The 25,072-nt window shown below is 47.5% G+C and overlaps 1 protein-coding gene across 4 annotated transcripts in view; it reads right to left on the reverse strand.

The window, feature by feature from the left end:
- Nucleotides 1-9,510: 9,510 nt before the first annotated feature.
- LOC137457138 (endonuclease domain-containing 1 protein-like) overlaps nt 9,511-25,072 on the reverse strand; it is a 215,835-nt gene continuing 200,273 nt past the window's right edge. For 3 of the 4 annotated variants that reach the window (XM_068168940.1, XM_068168948.1, XM_068168957.1), the window contains 2 exons: nt 14,322-14,645; nt 9,511-10,624 (listed from right to left, as the gene is read on the reverse strand). In XM_068168940.1, coding sequence (XP_068025041.1) covers nt 10,079-10,624; nt 14,322-14,609 — 834 coding nt within the window. In that variant the 5' untranslated portion in view covers nt 14,610-14,645 and the 3' untranslated portion in view covers nt 9,511-10,078. Of the gene's footprint in view, nt 10,625-14,321; nt 14,646-16,285; nt 16,533-25,072 lie in introns of those variants that run through there. The other variant, XM_068168967.1, reaches the window with a different exon arrangement.

Consider the following 25,072-nt stretch of genomic DNA (forward strand, 5'->3'; position numbering starts at 1 on the left):
CTTAGCCCTATACTACTGTATCATGGCCAGGAACCCAAGAGAAAGTGTTTTTCCTGAAATCTACACTGTAAGAATCAGCCTGCACAATGGAATGCATCATTATAGGTGTATGCTTGTAAGCTGGTCCCATCACAGTGGAGATCAGAGGAGTCTAGAGATAGCTGTCAAATGCAGGTGAACTCCCACACTGAATAGTTTTCTAGATCCCATGGACCCCATCAGTAACTGATTCCATTGACTCAACTGGGAGCTCAGATAGCAGCTGACATGGAAACATTTGCAGACTGATCTAGTTGCCTAGAGACAGGTATCTGCCATAACTTGAGACACCCAGGAATGTCCCAGAGTCATCTACATAAGGCTGGAAGGTACAACACAGGACCTATGGGAGACCTGTCCTTCTCTACACGGACAGATGGAAGACAAGCAGAATTACCTCACATGGAAATGTCTGCTATAAGACATCCCAATAAATGGACTGGCCTCAGCTCATGAAGACTTGGACAACCTGTCATTCACATCTGTAAATGCATTGCGGAAGAAACCTGACAAGAACATTTCCTGCCACCTGCAGACAAAATAATGTCTGAAGTCTAAATTTAAGCATGCTTTTAGGTTGCACTGATAAATAAAAAACTATAATAGGTGAGGGTCTTATGCACAGCTACTGTCTAGAGGCCAAAAATGGCCCAAGTCTTAGACAATTTGGATAGTAGATGTAAAGCAAGGTTGAGAAGGAGTGGAAGGAAGCAATGAAACCATAGAGATCTGCCTCTTAGTCACAGCCTGAATGCTGCAGCAACCTTCACATTTTCCAGATGTGTCTTTTTCTGTAGAAATAACAGTGTGGTAGGGCCAATGCGTGCTCACCTGTGGAGTAAAAGGTCATGTGAACAAGGTCTTCAGTACTCCAGCAAGCACCAGCTCCAACAGTCATTTCCAGGTCTCTAATTGTCTAATTATTTTCTCCTCCAGCCTTCTTCAGAAGAAATTCAGGGACGATATTCCCTAACTTGATTACATTTTTAAAGCTGTGGCATCCATACCCATACCAAATATGACCCTTTCTGTTCAGAGACTCCAGAGAGGTCACCCTAACCACGGGGAGGTCCATGTGGGAGGAGGGTGTGGTACATGGCTACAGGGCAAAGCACTGCTGCATATATGGTTTGGGTCTTTTGCAAGAAACAAAACTGGTTCTTCTACCTGCCAACAGCTTTCACCTTACCCCATCTTCCTAACCTTTCAACCTCACAAACCTTTCATCCACATGATGTACCACCAGGCCCCAGCTGTGTGAAGGACAAGAAGTCCAGAAGGCACAAGGGCTTCCAAATCCACACTCAATGCCCAGTAATGCTCAGAGAGGACTCCGAGAGGTCACTGTACACATCCTCAGAAAGCCTTCCACCTCCTCAGGGAACCTGACAGCAGCACTGCTGCAAGCTGACAAGAATGGGTCTCTGGAGTGGATGATGGGTATCAAAGAACATACTGCTTCAGTGTTTCCTGATCAAAATTCTCAGAATTTCCATTTCTAGGGGAATTTGGAAACTCTTGGGCTTTTGTTCTGATTCAGACTGAAACCACATTCAGAAATGAGAAAATTTCCTGCTCACAAGTAGCCCTGTTTTCCAGCTCACTCTTCTCAAAACCAAAGGTTTCTCTCTCCTACAATGTTTAGTGTTTTCATGCTTCTCAAACTCCCTCAGTCCTCAGTCAAGTCAGGACTAAGGGGAAAATAAAACTGAAGTTTTTTATGCCCCAGCACATTCAATGGAAGAGAATTTTGCCTTCATTTTATGGTTTGGAAACAGTGGTGCTGAGGTGACTTCATAAACTGGTCTCAATCCCAGTCCAGTGCTCTGACCGTTCAGAGTAAGGTCTCAAAGCTCCAGGAGTAAATTAGTCTTTTACCATTTATGCATGCAGCAGTTTGTTCAAACAAGTTTTCACTTACTGCATGAAGAAAATGTGAGCAGGTTACTCAGAAAGAGATTAGAGTCAGGTAGCAGAACTGGAGAAGGACGTGCAGTTGTGTAATTTGTCAGCAACAGGGAGCATATTTACATGACAAGGACATTACTGAAGCCAACACGATACTTAGAAAGGAAAGTCTAGCTCATAGTAGGAGGCCTGGCATCTTGCATCTGAAAATATTAATGCCAGTGATATTATTCTGGCATGTGAAAAAGAAATATTCCTAGCAAATACCCTGAGATCTGTGTAAGACCATGGACTCATAGAATGGCTTAGGTTGGAAGGGACCTTAGAGATTATCTACTCCAACCTCCCCACAATGGGCAGGGACACCTCTCAACTGGACTTGGCTGCTCAAGACCTTGTTTAGCCTGGACACCCCCAGGGAGTAAGCATCCACAGCCTCCCTGGGCAGCCTATTCCAGAGTCTCACCACCTTCATATTGAAGAACTTTTTCCTAAGGTCCGGTCTAAACCTACTCTCCCTCAGCTTAAAACAATCCTCCCTTGTCCTATTGCTAGACACCCTTATGAAAAGTCCCTTTCCAGCCTTCCTGTAGGATCCCTTCAGGTATCAGAAGGCAGCTATACCCCACCAGGGCTCTTCTCTTTTCCAGGCTGAACATCCCCAGCTACCTCAGCCTACGCTCACAGGAGAGGTGTTCCAGCAAGACACAATATAAACAGTGTGGTATTAATTGCCATGGTATTATTTCTTCCATATCTGAGCTAAGATTTCCATTTTGCTTCCTGCTGAAGGTTTCCTCCAAACTCAGTTTATGGCTGGTTTGGCATCAAGCTCAGTCTATGCAGGGTTTGCAGGGAGTTTGGACTCCCTTCCAATCCCTAGCATTCTATGATTCTATACAATTTATAATATTGTTAAAACATTATTTTAATAAAAATGAGGACAAGAGGAAATGGCCTCAGGTTTCATTAGGGAGGTTTAGGTTGGATAGCAGGTCAGGCATTGGAACAGGCTGCCCAGGGAGGTGGTGGAGTCACCGTCTCTGGGGGCATCCAAGAAATGTGCAGACATGGCACTTCAGGACATGGTTTAATGGCCATAGTGGTGTTGGGTTGACAATTGGACTTGATGATCTTAGAGTCTTTTCAAAACATAACAGTTCTGTGAATCTAAGTTTTTTTCTTCCCCTTCTACTTAATTTTCTACCTCTATGCAAATCTGTTCACTGACCCAGATGTTTTGATGGTATCATTCTGCTTTTATAAGCTCGCTCTCAACAGACTCTTTTGCAGCCTCAAACCTTGAGTTCATATATTTAGGGCCCTTCTGTTTCTCCCATACAGGGTTTTGCTCTTGGAGTTGCCAACCGTGATTGTAGCCCTCTGTGCTGGGTTTGGCTGGGGTAGAGTTAATTTTCTTCACAATAGCTCATATGTGACTGTGATTTGGATTTGTGCTCGAAACAGTGTGATAACAAAGGCATGTTTTAGTTACTACTGACCAGTACTTACACAGAGTCAAGTGTTCCTCCCCCCAACAGTAAGTAGGCCAGGGGTACACAAGAAGTTGGGAGAGACATGGCTGTGACAGCTGACCCCAACTACTAAAAGAATATTCCAGACCATACAATGCCATGGTCATCTTGTGAAGCTGAGGGAAAAATAAGTAAGGGGAGATGAGGGATGTCTGGAGTGACAACATTTGTCTTCTCAAGTCACCATCAGGTGTGTTGTAGCGCAGCTTTCCAGGAGATGGCTGAACACTTGCCTGTGGTGTGAAGTGCTGAATGAATTTCTTGTCGTGCTTTGCATGCATGCTTGGCTTTTGCTTCACCCATTAAAGTGTCTTTATCTTAACCCATGAGTTTTCTTGGTTTTACTCTTCTGATTCCTTCCCCCATCCCACCAGGGGGAGAAGAGTGAATGAGTGGCTGTATGGGGCTGAGTTTTCGGTTGGCTTTAAACCACAACACCTGGACAGATGGGCAGAGTCCAACGGCATGAGATTTAACACATCCAAGTGCCGGGTTCTGCACATTGGCCACAACAACCCCATGCAGTGCTACAGGCTGGGGTCAGAGTGGCTGGAGAGCTGCCAGGCAGAGAGGGACCTGGGGGTGCTGGTTGATGGTAGGATGAACATGAGCCTGCAGTGTGCCCAGGTGGCCAGGAGGGCCAATGGCATCCTGGCCTGCATTAAGAACAGTGTGGCCAGCAGGAGCAGGGAGGTCATTCTGCCCCTGTACACTGCACTGGTTAGGTCACACCTCGAGTCCTGTGTCCAGTTCTGGGCCCCTCAGTTTAGGAAGGATGTTGACTTGCTGGAACGAGTCCAGAGAAGGGCAACGAAGTTAGTGAGGGGCTTGGAACACAAGCCCTATGAGGAGAGACTGAGGGAGCTGGGGTTGCTTAGCCTGGAGAGGAGGAGACTCAGGGGTGACCTTATTGCTCTCTACAACTACCTGAAGGGGGGTTGTAAACAGGCAGAGGTTGGTCTCTTCTCCCAGGCAGCCAGCACCAGAACAAGAGGACACAGTCTCAGGCTGCGCCAGGGGAAGTTCAGGCTGGAGGTCAGGAGGAAGTTTTACACAGAGAGAGTGATTGCCCACTGGAATGGACTGCCCGGGGAGGTGGTGGAGTCGCTGTCACTGGAGGTGTTCAGGAGGAGACTTGACAGGGTGCTTGGTTGCATGGGTTTAGGGATTAGGTGGTGTTGGGTGATAGGTTGGACGTGATGATCTTGAAGGTCTCTTCCAACCTGGTTTATTCTATTCTATTCTATATGACCTTTAAATCAAGAACAGGCACTAAAGATTGGGCAGCAGATGCCATGGAGATGCAAATATCCATGATTCATTGTTCCTCCACTGAACTGGCCAGCAATAATATTTTAGATATTTGGATGAAGAATCAAGAGGGAGGATTGTTGTCCAAGTCTCCAGGCTTTCCAGGTTATTTCATGACCTTGGAACAATAAAACATGACATGTGAAAACAGAGATGATGTTTGCTTTTCAATAAACTGAACATTCCTCTCTTCTAATAGCTCCTGGCAAGATAAAGCAGTTGGGTTACTGAAATGACTTTTTTTTCCCTTTTTATAGATCCACATTTAGCTGAAGACAGTAAATTCCCAGAAAGATCTCCTGTGAGATTGTAAAAGGATCCTTGTGTGTTTAAGCCTCATTTCCCAGGAAAAAGCCTGTCCCTGCAGGTTGAGATTAAGAGATGTGCACTGCCTTGGACAACCATCTAGGAGATCAGTTTGGCATGCCACAAACAGCACATGCTTCATGCAGAACTACACACTGTACATTTTCTGCCTACATGAAAGGCATGGGCAAATTCAATAGCTTCAGCACGTCCAACCCAGCAGATGGAGATGGCATCTCCACCACCCAGGAGATGGCAAAGCCCCAGTAAGGTGGTGTGTCCCCCCCTGCCCTCCCCATGTGGCAGCCAGAGATGCTCCTGGAAAGCTTTACAAATAAGCATATTGTATTTACTCTTGCCAAGTGCTATAGCTGCTCAAAACCTGGATCCATCAAAGGAGTTGTGCCCAGATGATTTCTGAGAGGCCAAATGATGCCATTCTCTTGGTTTTCTTGTTTCCTTCTCTTTTTTTGGAGGGCAGGATGTGACAACATGTTGTTCAGCTCAAGGAATTTGTACCGTTGGTGGTTTTGGAAAAGGACTAAGCAAATTCCATGATGCAACCCTTTGCAGTGAGGTGAGCTTAGACGGTGGTCAGCTCTCTGGGAGCTGCATACCCATTCAGACAACCCCAATGTGCAGTGCAGTGGAGCTAATAGGCCGTAGTTCCAAGCAACCTCTCACATCTCCTGGTCAAAATAATTTTTCCTTTGTGTCTAAAATCCCACTGACCCAATAGTGCCCAGGGCTTTCCCCAAAGATGGATGGACACAGAGCAAACTGCAAACTTACCTTCTCATCCCAGTGTAGCTATATCCTCCCAGAAGAGAGATGAGCCTCCCACCCCAGCAGTGACACACACCTGATGCATGGAGAGCAGCTCTGGGCTCACCCTTGTCCATGTTCATAGCCAAGAGTAGCAGAAGCCAGAGCACATCACAGATGTCAGCCTCTTAGGAGGATGCTCCTGGAGCTGGGGATATGGGGCTAGGGCAGCTCCCTGTTCATTTCCAAGCCAGGGTGCTGCAGGAAGCACTTCTGATATCTGCTGGAAGGTAACCTCAAAGCTCTTTTTTTTTTTTCCTTCCTATGCATTTTATGGACTTGCTGTGGAGGGGAGATCATCTCTGGGTACTGCCTGGGGAAAATGGCCTGGGGATAGCCCAGGGAGCTGGTGGAGCAGTGACTCATGGGAGTGAATAAGGAGTGGGAGATTCCAGAGATCCTGGAAATCAGTGGGGGCAGTGCATGGATTGTGCAGTGGCAAGGATGAGTGTGGGTTTGTGCTTCAGCAGGCAAGAGGAGATGGTTGAGCAAGTCAGAGGAAACCCCATGAGCAACTCCAGAGTTGTCTGCAGAGGTGCCTCAACACATCAGTGACAGCAGTCTGTGTCAGTGTTTGAAAAAAGAAACAAAACCCCATCTGGGCAGGGGATCTGGAACCACAGCAGGTATCCAGCAAAGGGGAGTGTGGGTGATGTTCCTACCTTGTCCTCCTGAAAAGCAAAATAGTCTCCCACCTCACTGAGCAACACAGCCATCACAAAGGAGTGCTATTGCTGCTCTCACCCTGACAGATGGAGAAGACAGGAACAGAAGCCCATGATGCTAGCAGAGACAGCCCAGTGGTCTGCAGTGGAATCTGATTGCCTGTGCTCAGGTGTCCAAAACCACTGGGGATGCCCTTGGGGAATTTGTCTGGCCTCTGGCTGCTGGCCAAGATGAGCATGGGCACCCCAGGATCCTGCAGCAGATCACAGTATCACAGTATAACTTAGGTTGGAAAGGACCTCGAGGATCATCGAGTCCAACCTATCAACACAGACCCCATGACTAGACCATGGCACCAAGTGCCACGTCCAATCTCCTCTTGAACGCCTCCAGGGATGATGACTCCACCACCTCCCTGGGCAGCACATTCCAATGACGAATGACTCGCTTGGTGAAGAATTTCCTCCTCACCTCGAGTCTAAACCTCCCCTGGCGCAGCTTGAGACTGTGTCCCCTTGTTCTGGTGCTGGTTGCCTGGGAGAAGAGACCAACCCCTTCCTGGCTACAACCACCCTTCAGGTAGTTGTAGAGGGCAATGAGGTCTCCCCTGAGCCTCCTCTTCTCCAGGCTAAACAATCCCAGCTCCCTCAGCCTCTCCTCATAGGGCTTGTGTTCAAGGCCTCTCCCCAGCCTCATTGCCCTCCTCTGGACACGTTCAAGTGTCTCAATGTCCTTCTTAAACTGAGGGGCCCAGAACTAGACACAGTACTCAAGGTGCAGCCTAACTAAAGCAGAGTACAGGGGCACAATGACTTCCCTGCTCCTGCTGGCCACACTATTCCTAATGCAGGCCAGGATGCCATTGGCCCTCCTGGGCACACTGTTGGCTCATATTCAGGTGGCTGTCAATCAGCACCCCCAGGTCCCTCTCTGTTTGGGAGCTCTCCAGCCACTCCGACCCCAGCCTGTAGCTCTGCATGGGATTGCCATAGCCAAAGTGCAGCACTCAGCACTTGGACTTGTTGAATGCCATCCCATTGGATTCTGCCCATCTGTCCAGTCGGTCGAGGTCCCTCTGCAGAGCCTTTCTACCCTCTAACTGACTAACATCTGCTCCTAACTTGGTGTCATCTGCAAACTTGCTGATGACTGACTCGACCCCCTCATCCAGATCATCGATGAAGATGTTGAAGAGGACAGGGCCCAGCACTGATCCCTGGGGGACACCACTGGTGACTGGCTGCCAGCTGGATGTGGCACCGTTCACTACCACTCTCTGGGCCCGGCCCTCCAGCCAGTTCCTAATCCAGCAAGATCAGCCAGCCCCAGTGGATGTCTTGCATAAATCAGGCCATCTCAAGTGGTCCAGACACTTCTGTTTATGCAGCTGAGCCACATCTGCATCTCTGTTGGCTGCAATCAGAGCTCAGATACCCACCACACATCTGCATGTAACTGTTTGACTCTGTACCTGAACTCCACCCCACATTTCTGTTCAGCTTCCCAAGAGGTGAGTGATGAGACCCAGTAGGCTAACAAACAGCTCCCGACCTGAGAAGCTGAGGATCAAGCTGGTATCTTGTGAGACAGTTTGTATGAGCTATTTGCACCATGATCCACTTTGTTCATAAACATTCATGGGAAGAGTAACTGGATTTTGATGGTGACACTTCTGCAGGTGATATGGCATCTTCAGACTGGATTTGGACAGCCTACCTCCTACAAGGATGCTGCAGGCACTAGGGCATTGCTAGTAATTTAAATTTCAGTGGGAAGCCAATTCTGGTTTACATGTAAGGTGATCCTCCACTGGAGCAAATCATTTATACTGTGAACTACTCGGGAACTAAATCATAAGGCACACATTGATCTTTTCCATCCATTGAATGTATTTCACAAAACCAGTTTTACATAAATCTGCAGAAAAGGTTCAGAAGTAGAGCAGAGAATGAAGTTATCCAATCAGTGTATCACAGAAATTTATTTACAGACCTCACAAGACCTGGGATGTTCCTCTTATGCTTAGTTGTATTTTTTCTTTCCACTTCCTTTTTCCCCTTTATCCTTTGATGCTGCCATTGGTTCTGCTGGTTAGAATGTGTTGGTAGGATAAACGTTATGGATCCTCAGCAACCTTCAGGCTCTTTGCTTTTCTTGTCCCAGGGTGTATTACAGAATGACTGAATTGTTGAGGTTGAGAAGGATCTCACGAGATCTTCTAGTCCAGACCCCAGCTAGAGCAGGTTGTCCACAACTGGGTTCAGTCAGATTTTGAATATCTCCAGAGAGGGAGGCTCCACAAACTCTTTGGGCTACCTGAGCCATCAGACTCAATGATCTTTGAAGGTCTTTCCCAACCAAAACAATTCTGTGATTCTAGTCCCACATCCTTCCTGTGCAGGTGAGGGGCAGTTCAGCAGCAAATTACCAGTGATATCTAAGGAGAGGAGAGGAGAGGAGAGGAGAGGAGAGGAGAGGAGAGGAGAGGAGAGGAGAGGAGAGGAGAGGAGAGGAGAGGAGAGGAGAGGAGAGGAGAGGAGAGGAGAGGAGAGGAGAGGAGAGGAGAGGAGAGGAGAGGAGAGGAGAGGAGAGGAGAGGAGAGGAGAGGAGAGGAGAGGAGAGGAGAGGAGAGGAGAGGAGAGGAGAGGAGAGGAGAGGAGAGGAGAGGAGAGGAGAGGAGAGGAGAGGAGAGGAGAGGAGAGGAGAGGAGAGGAGAGGAGAGGAGAGGAGAGGAGAGGAGAGGAGAGGAGAGGAGAGGAGAGGAGAGGAGAGGAGGGGAGGGGAGGGGAGGGGAGGGGAGGGGAGGGGAGGGGAGGGGAGGGGAGGGGAGGGGAGGGGAGGGGAGGGGAGGGGAGGGGAGGGGAGGGGAGGGGAGGGGAGGGGAGGGGAGGGGAGGGGAGGGGAGGGGAGGGGAGGGGAGGGGAGGGGAGGGGAGGGGAGGGGAGGGGAGAAGACCAGGTTGGAAAAGACCTTTGAGATCATCGAGTCCAACCTATCATCCAACACCATCTAATCAACTAAACCATGGTACTAAGTGCCCCATCAAGTCTCTTGCTAAACACCTCCAGTGATGGTGACTCCACCACCTGCCTGGGCAGCACATTCCAGTGGCCAATCACTCTTTCTGTGAAGAACTTCTTCCTAATATCCAGCCTAAACCTCCCCTGGCACAGCTTAAGACTGTGTCCTCTTGTTCTGTTGGTGGTTGCCTGGGAGAAGAGACCAACCCCTACCTGGCTACAACCTCCCTCTAGGTAGTTGTAGAGAGCAATAAGGTCTAAACTCCGATCTAAACTCCCCCCAAGATTGAGCAGCAAAGCAAACCAGCTGGAGGCTCTGCTCACCTTCTCCTCCCTTTTATCAGAGGAGAAGGTGGTCGGAGAGACAGAGGTGGAAAACCATTAGAGAAGGAAGCAGGATAGGTGCTGCTCAGGACACGTGGTGAAGGCTCCCAAGCCTTTTACACCCAGGCTGTGAAATATCAGGGCTTATCCCCGGGGACAGGCACTGTCAAACAGAGAAACCTGGTCCCTCCCATAGAGCTCAGTCAACATATCCTCCAGCTCCCCTAATGTGAGGAGATGGACCTCATTCTTGTCATTCTCAGCAACGACCCCCCAAGCCTTCCTGTGGTTGCTGTCCACCTCACAGCAGGCACTTGCCCAGATGTGGCTGGGTTTGTTAACCCTCCCTTTGGCAATGTAGCTGTTCCCAGGCACAGCACCCACAACGACATAGGTGGTGTTACAGCCCTGGGTCCTTCTGATCATCATTCGCTGCTCGTAGTCGTTCCAGGCACCACCATTGAGTTTCTCATCCTGGGGCACTATGTTGGTGAGGGTGAAGGTAGCCATCCTGCTGCTGAAGTCATGATGATGGCCATTGGGGTTCAAATGGCCGCGGTTCAAACCTGTCAGATTCTTGTAGTCTCGGAGGACAGCCTGGCTCTTGCTGAGTTGCTCTAAGCTGACATTGTAATATTTTAAGAGGGTCCATTCCTTTTCCATAGTTTTGGGGTAAACTGAACCCATCAGCTTGACAGGTAAAGAAGAGGAAAAGGTGTTAGTATTGGGGATGGGAATAATGGGGATTTCCTTGGAGCAGAAATCTCTGAGTGCCAAATACCCATTTTTTGTCATCTCACTGTATGAAAATGGACAAATCAGAGCGAAATCATAAAGCTGCCCACCCTGAAGAAGACAAGAGGTTTTGGGGAAAAAAAACCCAAACCTGCTCAGAGCTTGACTGCTCTCGATTTGAATTGTGACCTTTGAATTCCAGCCTGCAGTCTGCAGCGGGAGTGTGGGTGGATGCATGAGACAGTGAGCATTTTCCACTCCCAGGTTCAAAAGGTGACTCTTGCAAGGCATCTCCTGCCACATCTGGTTTTCTTTTCTTCTTTCTCCACATCCCACACCTGCCCACAGCTCTTCCCAGTTCCTCCCATGCCCATTTATCACATCCAGTCTACATCACCTCCATCTAACTTGGCCTTTGCTTCATCAGCCCCATTGCCACAAGGCCTCTCTCAGTCTCCATGGAAGGTTTTTATGCCTTTTTAAATCCCATCTGTCAACATCCTCATGTTTTACAAGCTTAGGGAAAATAAGCACAGACTCTTTGAAGGTTGGGTATCTTAGGGTGTCCTTGAAGATGGACAGGATTTGAAGAGGATTAGCCATGGTGGCCACAGGACTCTCAAGAGGAGATGAGAAGGACTCAGCCCCTTTTCTTCTCCTGCTTTGCCCCTCACTTGGGAATAATCACAAACCACGATTCAGTCCATCAATCACAGATTCATAGAATTGTTTCAGTTGGAAGGGCTCTCTAAGACCATTGAGTCCAACCACTGACCTAACATCTCTATGGCCATTAAACCATGAACCACATTTCTTGAACACCTCCAGACATGGTGATTCCATCACATCCCTAGGCAACCTATTCCAATGCCTGACCACTCTTTTAGTAAAGAATTTTTTCCTAATATCCAACCTAGATCACGCCGGCACAATTTCAGGCCATTTCTTCTCATTCTGTCACCTGATACTATCACACAGAAGTATGTGTGGTTGCCTCTTCTAACACTCCACACAAGGAGACATATTGGGTAACAGATCCTAGAGCCAAGGTTTCTCTGGGAGGGCTACAATTCACTGTGAGGATGCAGCCTTTTTGCTCCCTAAGCAAAAATACATCATAGAGTGCACTGGGCTGGAAAGGACCCTCGAAGGTCATCTTGTCCAACCTCTCTGCACTGAGCAGGGACATCTTACAGAAAGGGATCTGGGGGTACTGATTGACAGCTGGCTGAACATGAGCCAGTAGTGTGCCCAGGTGGCCAAGAGGGCCAGTGGCATCCTGGCCTGCATCAGAAATATTATGGCCAGCAGGAGCAGGGAAGTCTCTGTGCCCCTGTAGTCAGCACTGGTTAGGCCACACCTTGAGTACTGTGTCCAGTTCTGGGCCCCTCAGTTTAAGAAGGACATCGAAACACTTGAATGTGTCCAGAGAAGGGCAACAAGGCTGGGGAGAGGCCTTGAGCACAAGCCCTATGAGGAGAGGCTGAGGGAGCTGGGATTGCTTAGCCTAGAGAAGGGGAGGCTCAGGGGAGACCTTATTGCCCTCTACAACTACCTGAAGGGTGGTTGTAGCCAGGAGGGAGTTGGTCTCTTCTCCCAGGCAACCAGCACCAGAACAAGAGGACACAGTCTCAAGCTGCGCCAGGGGAAGTTCAGGCTCGGGGTGAGGAGAAAGTTCTTCACTGAGCGAGTTGTTCGTCATTGGAATGTGCTGCCCAGGGAGGTGGTGGAGTCACCATCCCTGGAGGTGTTCAAGAGGGGATTGGACGTGGCACTTGGTGCCATAGTTTAGTAGTCATGAGGTCTTGGGTGACAGGTTGGACTTGATGATCTTTGAGGTCTTTTCCAACCTTGTTGATTCTATGGTTCTATGATCTTTAGCTAGATCAGGCTGCTCAGGGTCCCATTAAGTTTGACCTTGAATGTTTCCAGGGATGGGGCCTCCGCCACCCCCCACTGTAAAAAAATCAACACAAGCATCTGCTACTGAAGTGTCCATAACGTGTCAGAGCTGATCTGTACCAGAGCTGTTCCTTCTGCAGCATCACTGAAAATAAGTTAGCAATTACCAGCTTCTTAAAGGAGCTCATAAAACCCAAAGATACCTGGTGAACCTAAGCACTAAAAAGCAAACAAACAAACAAACTCTGAAAACAAGATAACAAAATCACAGATTTCACAGATGTCTTGGGTCTGTAGCCCAGGAGGAAAAGAGAGAGATTTTTATTCCCTCTAAATACGGAGGCTGCAGTGGTGCAATACCAAATTAGTTGCTTGAGTTGCTACAAGTAACAAGTGCAAATGGTGGCTTTCATAGCTCTAACACTTTACATATTTAGGGAAACATAGGGGTGTTGGACTAGGTGACCTTTAAAAGCCCCTTCCAACCCAAACCATTCTATGATTCCATGACTCTATATTTAGCCTTCCTCTGGAACAGGGCATATGGCTTTCTTCTCAGGCTGATTTTCACCTAAATTCCCTACTGCTACGGTGTTCCTAGCAATGACCTGAATTTCTTCTTCTTCTGTTGCATAATTTGCTTTTTGGCTGTTTTGGGGGTGGGGTTTTTTATGTGTTTTGTTTGTTTGTATACTGAAGTCCTGAAGTGTGTCAGAAGGATGTTTGGGAGTCATCTGCAGTTTGCAGAGGTCTGTATGTCTGGTGGATCCTTCTGAACAAAGCCTGATTCAGTGGTGGTGAGGAGCAACTGCAGGTGGATAGACAGCATGCACTTCTGATTTGATGATACTGATCCTGCTCACTTTTTACTGCCTGGAATACCAGCTTCACCCTCTCATTACTGAGTGAGAGGGCCTAGACTTCTTCACGGGGCCATCTCGACCAGTTCCGAATATCTCTGCACTTTTCCCGCACTGCTTACAAAGCCAAACTGACTCTTAACTGGGAGCAAATAAGCTGTGTCAGGAATGCAAAACAGCTCAGTAGATCAGACCCCAGCACAGCTAGTCCTTCAAATTTAGCTGCTGTTGGTTGTCTTTTCCCCATCACAGCATGGAACAGGGAGGAGTGGTCATCTGACTGATTGTAATGTAAATTAATGCCATGTAATATAATTTGACTTAATGTTTCCTGTAAGGTCAATGAGGAAAAATGGGCACTTTTAGGATATGACTCATCTCATCCTCCTGCTGATGTCTCAAATGCATCAGAGGAATCATGTGGTGAAGGTGTTTGAAGTAGATAAGATGAATCCCATCCAGTAGGTCCATTTGCATGTGTGTGGGGGTAGGAGGAAAAAGAAGTATTTGGTTAAATCATAGAATTAGAGAATCATTTTGTTTGGAGAAAAGACCTTTAAGATCAGTGAGTCCCACTCTTGTCTAACTCTACAATGTCTGTTTCTAAACCATGCTGCAGTTCATCCTCTAGTGACTGGAAGGTAACATTAGGACATTGGACATTAGGAAGAACTTCTTCACAATTAAGGTAGTGAAATACTGGAACAGGTTTCCCCAAGATGTGGTGGAAGCTCCATCCCTGGAGATATTTAAGGACAACCTAGATGGCGCCCTGAGCAACATGATCTAGTTAAAGATGTCCCTGGGCAGTGCAGGGGGATTGGACTAGATGACCTTTGAGAGTCCTTTCCAACCAGTGCATATGGGTTGATATAAGAGGAAATACTCACCTGGGGCTCAACCAGCCATGTCTTAGGTCTCTTGCCAGGTCCAGGCTGGTAGAGATAAGCAGAGTACACAGGAATACGCCTGTTCCTGTCGTACAGGGTGGCAAAGTAATACTGGTTCTTATAGCGCTGGCAGATCCAGGCTGGGCTCTCTGGCTCCAGGGCTTCATTTGGGGGGGTTTCACGGAAGAAAAACTGAGGGCATGAACTTTCAAAGGATGCCACCAGCTCACCGTGTCCCAGCCAGATGCAGCTCACCAATACCTGCAGCAGCAGCAGCAGCAACAGCATCGTGAGGAGGATTTCAAGTGAAGGGTTCTTGCTGACCTGGAGAGCAAATACAGAGGTATACTCAGCTGGAAATAAAATCAGCATGGTCCAGAGTAATTTTTGTGTTTGTACAACATAGCTGGTAGAGGAGGAGACTATGAGAGACCAAGAAGGGTACAGGTTCTGTCCTCCTGCATATGAAATAATCAACAAGGGTTAAAAAGGGTGAAATCTAAAATAGGTTTTAGGTGTGTAGAGGAAGCAGCAATAGGAGAATTTAGACCACCTGAGAAAGAATCTAAACTCACCCCATATCTAATCAGCTCACACAGAAAAGTCTTCTTGGTACATGTGCCAACATGGTGTTGACACAAAGCCACCTTTTACACTGGCACTGGAGAAAAAAGCCTGAAGCAACCCAGGGCCTAGAAGCCCCTATTTCAGAACACCATCTCATTCCCTTCTGCTCTAAAGACCTTCCCACAGTGGAGGCCTGCAGCTGTGTACATACTCTGCTTAGCCACCTGCAATGCTGAGCTGAGCTTTAGTCTTAGAGGGGTTTTGGAAGGGAAATAACAGTGATGCTGCGCTTCCTACATGCCTCTGGCTCCATACAAGTTCACAGATATGCAGCTCTGTGCTCACAGCAGGATTAATCTCCCTTAAAGTTGGTCAGATGTCTAATTCACAGTAATCCAGCTTGAGGTCCTGGCTCTCAGACAGCTGACTTTGGAAAATGGGGGTCTTGCTGCTCAGCTTGCATTTTCATGTTGTCCAACCACAGACAATGAACTTAGAGACATGTGCATACAGAAAGGGAAGAAACAAAGCAGATGGTAGCAGGAAGCACCAGGGATGACTTCTCTATCTCATCAGCACCCTGGCTTCTGCTGTAGCAATGCAGCTTCTAAGAGGCAGATCTTCCCATGGTTGTACAGGATTTGTGCTTAACCACTTCTTTAGCTTTGCTGATCATTTTCCCTATACAGCAAAAGGCACTGGTATAGAAATTTCTATTTCTTGAGCAGAAAGAGGTCCTATCAGGTGCTATTTTGTCTTTCTCAGGTGCTGACATGATTTTCTGTAGTCACCACGATCTTTCTTTTGGGGAGAGAACTGCTGAAAAATTCCCTGTGATGCTGGCAGAAGTGCTGGGAGCTTTATTTTCTTCCAGATGCACAGCAGGCTTTCCCATTTTTATTGTTAGACATCCCACAGAGTGGTTTTAAAATAATTAACATTTCAAATATGGCAGACAGGACAAACAGCTAAAAGGATTCATGGGGGAGAAAGCTGCCATGGTCTTCAAAACACAAACCACACCTTTGGCTGGAGAAGTGTCTGAGCTGAGGATTACAGAAGCCTTGGAAAGCCACCTTGCACATTTGCTCTTTTCTTATTCTTTCCCCTGATCCTCATCTATTCCCTTCCATTGGAGCTGGGATGTTGATCAAGAGCTAACTTTGCTCTGACTGAAGATATCTGGTCCTTTATCTTTTTACTAATGTTGGATCAAGAATGTCAGCTGAAAACTGAGAAGAATGAACCACAAGAAGTGACTTATTACATTACTTTGCAGAGCATGACCATGTCTGCCCCATCTCAGGCAGGCAAGTTGCTGAGTCCTTTTTTTGCATCACCCCATACACAAGCTTAAAATATATCTAACAATTTCATATATATAGAATCCAACCTACCGTGTCAAGGAGCAGCACATAAATATGTTTTTTCACAGGACTCTACTTGCAGTCTTAGGGTGGTTGAACTTCCAAATGCTTCTGCTACAATCTGAGCCTGTCTGTGACTTGAAGGTGATTTATATATGACTTCCAGGAAGGCAGAGTTGTTAGACTGCTCAAACAGGGTTTCGAGGAAGGTTGTCCAGGGGTGGAGCTTAGACCTGTGTTATTCCAGGGTCTTTTGCAAGGCCATCAATAATTTGGCAAACAAAATTTATACAAGGTGTTTTACAGCATTTCTGATAAGTTTGAAGCAAGTGTTCTCTACAACTGTGAGCCAAACTCTGCCAGTGGGCCAAAAGAAGGCCCTGAAGCTACCCTTTCCTAATGCTGTAAATGAAAGATGGTGCAAAGCCATCTCCCATCTGCTTGGTGCATGCAGTAATCAACAGGCAGTAGTTCATAAGATGAGTGATGTTGGTAGATCAGGTGTAAAGGAATGCCTGGCTGCACAAGGCACCCTCAGGTCAGGAGGGGACTCTGCACCCAGCGTCTCCAGTGCATCTTGTGCAAACTGTGAGATTTCTGTGCTGCGGGCAGGGGCATTCAGATACAACCCACTGCCGGTGTTTGCTCTTGTCTAAGAGCTGGAACTTAGGCAATAATCCATCCTCAAAAAGATGTCCAATAAAGGCAGGAGAAATTGCAGTCATAGCCTCACAGAACGGTTCAGGTTGGGAGAGACCTTAAAGATCATCTAGCCCCAACTCTTCTGCTGAGAGCAGGGCCATCTTTGCTAGACCGATTGTTCAAGGCCCCATCCAATATGGCTTTGAACACGTCCAAGGATGGGGCTTGTATGAGCTCTCTTGGTAACCTGTGCCAATGTCTCATCATCCTCATTGTAAATAATTTCTTCCCATCATCCTCATTGTAAATAATTTCTTCCTAATATCTAGCCTAAATCTCCCCACTTTAGGTTTAAAACTATTACTCCTTCATGTAGTCTTATTGATGCACTCCCTGATGAAGAGCCCTCCCCATCATTCTTGTAGACCCCCTTTAAGTACTGAAGGGTTGCTGTAAAGTCTTTCTGGAGCCTTGGCTCCTCCAGGCTGAACAATTAAACAACAACAACAAAAAAAAAAGACAACAGCAAAAACCAAACAACCCCAAGACAGAATCTGTTTTCCTACAATTAGACATCTCAGTTCACCATCAGGCATCTCCCTGTGCATCTGTTCCCAAGACATCTCATGCTGATCATTTCCCCAAAGCATCCATTGCCAGGTTCAACATTTGGCTGAGGCAGCAAGTGAGCAGCTTCAGAGCATCCCACCAGGTTTTGGTGACTATTCCAAATGGGTGACACATTGCCAGAGCTGCTAAGGGCTTCAGATCTAATGGCTATAGGGGATCAGCTTCTGGGAGTGCCAGTTTAGAGTGTGGTACTTTATTCCCTTTGGGAACAGCATTCTTGCTTTGAGGTTTTGATCCAAGTGTTGCCAAAAGTGATTTTCTTTTATCCTGGAGTCCACATGATTTCATTTTTTTTTCTTTCTTTCTCTTTTTTTTTTTTTTTTCCTGAAGACCAGGGGTTAGCTTGTGTGGTGATAATTTACAAGCTTATTCCAGTCTTTTCTGCCTCCAAGTGTCCAAGTGTCTCACAATCTTCAGACCATTGCTTTTCTATGCTAGAATTTCTTTCCCAAGTCGTTCCTTCTGTCCTTTCTCCCCTTTAACATAAAATGTTAAAAGCTGCAAACGGGTGCAGGAAAACCCCATCATTTTCTCCTTGGAGGGAGGATGTTAGAGCTCAGCAACTGCAGCCTGCCCTTTGTCTGATGTCTTTATTCTGAAGCTAAGAAAACACTCTAAATATTGCAGTCAGTGGTGGGAAAGGAGCAAGAACTTACCTTGAAGCAGAGTCTCAGAATAAGCACCTGAACCCTTGGCTCACCCTTGGATCTCTCAAGAGTCCCACTGCAATATATTCCCAGTCACAAATCTGCCTCCTTTCATCAAAAGGGAAACTGGCAGAAAACAGATGATGTCTTTTCTTATCCAGGGGAGATTTGTTCATGCCTGCCCAGAAATGGGGATGACAATTGCTATTTTCTGTTTCCTCAGGATTTCTCCCAAGTTTGCTGACTTGCAGAATCACGTGCCAGAAGCAGCTGTGCCTGGTGATTTCCCCTTCCATTTCCTCATTCCCCATGGGGCATTGCCACGGCTGCCACAGTACCTACACGTGCTTCTGTTCCTGGCAGACCATCTCTGGTGGCATCAGGGTGACTGGCCTGTTTCTGAGCACACAGAGATGTTCATGGTCTGCTTTTCTACAGCCTCTCACTAAATCATTATAGGATCACAGGGTGTTAGGGGTTAGAAGGGACCTCCAAAGATCATTGAGTCCAGCCCCCCTGCCCAAGCAAGACCATAATATGCCATTAGTGTGCTGAGGCTACATGTTTGCCTTTGCCTGATTGCAAAGACTTTGTAACAGCACTTACTGATGTCATCCTACAGATCCTGGGGACACACCTCAGTCTCTGCTTGCTGCTGTTCAGCTGCCGCTGAGTCTGTATTTAAACACAATCCCAATGTGCCCAGAAAAGAGGCTTGGTGAAGACAGGACTTTCTCCTCTTAGCAGAGTGTAGAAAGGGTTTGGAGGGATGAATACAGATCACAGGATCAATAATACCAAGTTGAGTGTTGTGGTTGACATGCCAGAGGGACAAGGATGCTATCCAGGGGGACCAGGACAAGCTTGAGAAGTGGGCCTGTGTGATCTCATGAGGTTCAACAAGGCCAAGACAAAGTCCTGCACCTGGGTCAGGGCAATCCCCAGGCTGAGGGACTGGGGATTGAGAGCAATCCTGTGGAAAAGGACTTGGGGCTACTGGTGGTTGAAAAAACACACATGAGCTGGTAATGTGTGCCCAGAAAAACAATTGCATCATAGGCTGCCTCCCTGGCAGAGTTGGCAGCAGCTGGAACAAGGGGATTCTGCCTCTCTGTTCTGTTCTGCTCAGCTGAGACCCCACCTGCATTGCTGGGTCCAGCACAGGTTCTCAGCAGAGAAGAGACATAGACCTGTTGGAGTGAGTCCTGAGGAGGCCACAACAATATTTCAAGGGATGGAACCTTTCTGCTGAGAGGCTAGGCTGAGAGAGTTAGGGCTGTTCAGCATGGAGAAGAGAAGGCTTCAGGGAGACCTCCTTGTGGCCTTTCAGTACTTACAGGAGCCTATAAGAAAGATGGGGACTGACTTTTCAGCAGAGCCTTTTGTGACAGAGCAAGTGACTTAGTTTTAAATCAAAAGAGGGAGATTTAGACTAGAAAGAAGGAAGAAATTCTTTTCTATAAGGGTGGCAAGACACTGGCCCAGGCTGCCCATTGGGGTGGTATATGCCTCATCCCTGGAAACAATCCATACCCAGCCGTGGTATCAAACACGCAATGGCAGCATAGTCCAAGTTTCCTAGAGAGCAGCTGGTGAAGTCTCACGCACAGTCACTGGGAGATAAGAATTGGTTTTTTCCATCAACAAAAGCTAGCCTGGGTTAACTCTTGCAGTCATAGAATCATACAATTGTTTTGGTTGGAAATGACCTTTACGATCAAGTCCAGCTGTTAACGCAACTCTGCGAGGTCAGCACTAAACCATGTCCCCCAGCACCACATCTGTAGGTCTTTCAAATCCCTCCAGGAGTGGTGACTCTGCCACCTCCCCGGGCAGCCTCTTCCAGGCCTTGACAGCCCTTTCAGTGAAGAGATTCTTCCCCATACCCAATGTAAACCTCCCTCATGCACCTTGAAGCCATTTCTTCCCCTCTTATCTCTAGTTACTAGAAGAGACCAACACCCACTTTGCTCCAGCCTCCTCTCAGGAAGTTGTAGAGAGCAAGAAGGTTTCCCTCATCCTTCAATATTTTTTCCATGTCATGGTTGAAAAGAAATAGGACTTGCAGCACTGTTCTAGGGAAAGTGTATCAAAGTTCAGATCTGGCTTCTCCAGCAGAATGTTCTCCTGGTATCTACCTAGGTTTTCCTTCTGCTCAAAGCAGGGCAAACTATGAAGTAGCCATCCAGATACAGGGAAATAGAAGTATCTCCTACCACTGCAGTGCAGGATTTTGAAGCAGCAATGTCAGAGGAGGGCACTATTTCTAGTGCAGAAAAAGATGTCACCAAAGCCTTTTTCTTGAGTCTTTCCTCCTCACAGAAGAAGCAAATGAATAGCCAAAGAGATGTTAACTACTGGTCTTCAGAAAGGGATAAACCATAGCAGCAGAAGCCAAATGGGAATGAGAAAACAAAATCTAAGTAAGAGATACTACTTAGACACAAAAATAAATATATATGCCGTTGTGAGCTCTACTCCTTAGAGGGCAGCAAAGATCCTGGTATGCCATGGCCATAGGCAGGACCCGAAAATGTCTGGACACCTGACACACCACCCTCATTGACCTTTGTTTCTGGGAGGTAATGTTAGCAAGGACAGATGGGATCACAGACACCTCAGGGCCAGAGCACTCTTTTGCAACAACCAGGACGCTGAGACATGAACATCTTAGCCTATTGCTATGCCAAGTATGTTCACCCTTGCCAGGTGTTCTAATGAGTGTGAGCTTCAAGTGACGGTTGACAAACTGACCCAGACCAGACTAAAGGTTTGAGGTGCCCATCAGATATGCAACAACTGGTTCTTCTGTCCCTCCTTAGCATGCCAGAAGTGGTCTGTAAGCAGCTCTGTCATAGAATCATAGAACTGTTAAGGTTGGAAGAGACTTTAGAGATCATTAAGTTCAAAAACTCACCTAGACCTCACAATCCCACCACTACTACTAAGCTCCTACGATTGAACCCCGTCTCACAGCACCACATCCATGTGTCTTTTAAATACCTCCAGGGATGGTGACACCACCACTTCCCTGGGCAGCCTGTTCAAATGCTTGGTAACCCTTTCTGTGAATTTTTTTCCCCACTACTATCCAACCTGGACCTGCCCTGGGATAACTTTAGGCTGTTTCCTCTTGTCCTACCACTTGTTGCATTTGAGATGAGAGTGACCTCACCTCCACTAATACGTGTCTTGAGTATAAAGGGCAGGTTTGGAACCCCCTTCTTTCAAATGCCTTAGAGAGAGATTTTGGGGACAGGCATCTCCTGTTATTTCTTCTTTTGTAAGATTTTAATGTAAGATTATCTCAAGATTTCCACGTGTCATAGGTACAAACGCAGCACTCAGCCTGGAGAAGAAAAGACTCTAGGGAAACCTAATAGCAGCCTCCCAGTACCTGAAGGGGGCCTATAAGAAGGCTGTAAAGGGACTGTTTATAAAGGCCTGCAGTGATAGGATGAGGGGCAATAGTTTGAAATTAAAGAAGAGTAGATTAGGTTGGGCAGTAGGATGAAAGTCTTTACTATGAAGGTAATGGAACTCAAACAGATTGCCCAGGGAAGTAGTTGAGGCCCCATTCCTGGACCTATTCAAGGTCAGACTTGACAGGGCTCTAGGCAATCTGATCCAGTGGAGGATGTGCCTGTTTACTGCAGGGAGGGTGGGCTAGCTGACCTTTGGAGTTCCTTTCCAATACAAATCATTCTATGATTCTACATCAGTATTACATCACTGCTTTTCCCATCTATGTCTCCCTTCTGATCCCAGGCAAATATCCTGTTTTTTCCCTGCTTCCATCTCTTCATCCATCAACACCCAACCCCTAGAAGTACTGGTGTGCATCTGCAACAAGGAGCTTTGCTGACTGCCTAATTCTCCCCAGCAGGCTCTGTGTTGCTGCATGAGAATCAGAAAGTGAAAATAAAGGACTAATTTTTGGTCTGCAAAGCTGAATGAAAATGAAAGAGTGAAAGTAACCACAGGCAACCTGACACCTCTCAGCTGGTGAGTATCTGTGGCAGGGTGATGCTTCATTGGAGACAAGGAGACCCCACTGCCACCTCTGTGTTACTTGCTCTGTGTGCACAGGGTCTCACAGAATTAATATAACTAAAGATATCCAAGTCACATGCCAGCTTTTGCAGCTGAACCACAATGTATTGAAACAACTGTTTGGTCCTTGTGGGTAAAGGATGGGTTGAAAACATTTGTGTCCAAAACGCAAGGATTGCCATAAGTCAGTATCTAGCATGTTGCACAGAAGAATAGCTCAAGGTAAACAGTAAAACTCATGACGGTATCACACAGTGCACTGGGTTGGAAGGGACCTTTAAAGGCCACCTAGTCCAACCACCTCCTGCAGTCAGCAGGGACATGCCCAACTAGATCAGGTTGCTTGGAGACCCATCAAGCCTGACCTAGAATGTTTTCAGTGATGGGGCCTTCACCACCTTCCTAGGCAACTTGTTCCAGTGTTCCACCACCCTCATAATAAAGAACTTCTACCTAATGTCCAATCTAAATCTATTCTTCTCTAGTTAAAACCATTGCCCCTCATCTTATCATTACACACCCTTACAAAATTTCCTTCCCAGCTTTTTTGTAGGCCACTTCAGGTACTGCAAGGCCACTATGTGGTCTCCCCAGAGCCTTCTCTTGTCGAGGCTGAACAACCCCAGCTCTCAGCCTGTCATATATATAAACACACATTCTCTATGGAGGGATTAGGCAACCTAGTAAATTTTTTACATTCTTACCTTTTTTCTGAATTTTCTCCATAAATACAGTACTTTCTCCATGGCCAAGGACAAAGGTTGTATCATAGTATCAGTCAGGGTTGGAAGGGACCACAAGGATCATCTAGTTCCAACCCCCCTGCCATGGGCAGGGACACCCCACACTAGATCAGGCTGGTCAGAGCCTCAGCCAGCCTGCTCTTAAACACCTCCAGGGATGGGGCCTCGACCACCTCCCTGGACAACCCATTCCAGGGCTTCACCACTCTCATGGTGAAGAACTTCCTCCTCATATCCAGCCTGAATCTTCCCACCTCCAGCTTCATTCCATTCCCCCTAGTCCTATCATTACCTGAGATCCTGAGAAGTCCTTCCCCAGCCTTCCTGTAGGCCCCCTTCAGATACTGGAAGGCCACAATGAGGTCACCTGGGAGCCTTCTCTTCTGCAGACTGAACAGCCCCAACTCCTTCAGTCTGTCCTCATAGGAGAGGTGCTCCAGCCCTCTGCTCATCCTTGTGGCCCTTCTCTGGACACGTTCCAGCACCTCCACATCCCTCTTGTAATAGGGGCTCCAGAACTGGACACAGTACTCCAGGTGGGGTCTCACCAGGGCTGAGTAGAGGGGGAGGATCACCTCCCTCGACCTGCTGGCCACACTTCTCCTGATGCAGCCCAGGATCTGATTGGCTTTGCGGGCTGCAAGTGCACACTGAGAGCTCATGTTGAGCTTCTTGTCCACCAGCACCCCCAAGTCTCTCTCCTCAGGGCTGCTTTCTAGCCAGTCACTGCCCAGCCTGGATTTGTGCCTGGGATTGCCTCAACCCAGATGCAGGACCCTGCACTTGGTCTTGTTGAACCTCATGAGGTTGGCTTGTGCCCACCTCTCCAGCCTGTCAAGGTCCCTCTGGATGGCCTCCCTTCCCTCCAGCGTGTCTGCTGCACCACACAGCTTGGTGTCATCAGCAAACTTGCTGAGGGTGCACTCAATGCCACTGTCCATGTCCCCCACAAAGATGTTGAATAAGACAGGTCCCAGGACTGATCCCTGAGGGACTCCGCTTGTCCCTGGCCTCCACTGGGACATGGAGCCATTGACAGCCACTCTTTGGGTGCGGCCATCAAGCCAGTTCCTTATCCATCTAGTGGTCCACCCATCAAACCCATGTGTCACCAGTTTGGAGATCAGGATGTGGTGTGGGACAGTGTCGAAGGCTTTGCTCAGGTCCAGGTAAACGACATCAGTTGCTCGCCCCTCATCTATTAATTTTGTCACCTGCTCATAGAAGGCCACCAGGTTGGTCAGGCAGGATTTGCCCTTGGCAAAGCCATGCTGACTGTTCCCAATCACCTCTTCACTATTCTTCTGAGCCAGTAGTGACTCCAGGAGGATCTTTGGAGGATCCATGATCTTTCCAGGCACAGAGGTGAGACTGACTGGCCTGTAGTTCCCTGGTTCCTCCTTCTTACCCTTTTTGAAGATGGGGGCAATGTTTCCCCTTTCCCAGTCTGTGGGGACTTCACCAGATTGCCATGACTTTTGAAATATAATAGAGAGGGGTTCAGCAACCTCATCTGCCAGTTCTCTCAGTACCCGTGGGTGTATCCCGTCGGGTCCCATGGACTTGAACACTTTCAGGTTCTTCAGATGATCACGAACCTGATCTGCACTTACAGTGGGCAGTTCTTCCTCCCCGTTCCTGGCATTGTCTTCCATAACATCAGGAGTGTGGCTAGAGGCCCTTGCAGTGAAGACTGAGGTAAAGAAATTATTGAGTGCCTCAGCCTTTTCCTCATCACTTGTGACCACTTGTGTTGTTTGCATGGGAGATGGACCATGTTCCTTAACGGAGAACTGTATGGTAAGGAGCCTTGAACACAAGTCTTATGAGGAATGACTGAGCAAGCAGGGGTTGTTCAGTAGGGATGTCTCCAGAGGTGATTTTGTGTTACCACAAACCAAGCAAATGTCAAGTGTAAAACTGTAACCCAGTTCAAACTAAAGTGTTTGTTTCTCTGTTGAGTATAAAGGCAGTCAAAGCTGATAGCACAGTCAGACATCTGACTTCCAGATACTTGGAAGCTTTATGCAGTAAATCTACCCCCTCTTGGTGACTCTGGTTTTGGGGTACATCTGGGAAAGCATTGCAGGTCAAGTCACACC

The sequence above is a fragment of the Melanerpes formicivorus genome, unplaced genomic scaffold, assembly GCF_026170545.1.
Source record: "Melanerpes formicivorus ecotype bairdi unplaced genomic scaffold, bMelFor1.0.p_v2 SCAF_3, whole genome shotgun sequence".
Classification (NCBI taxonomy): Eukaryota; Metazoa; Chordata; class Aves; order Piciformes; family Picidae; genus Melanerpes; species Melanerpes formicivorus.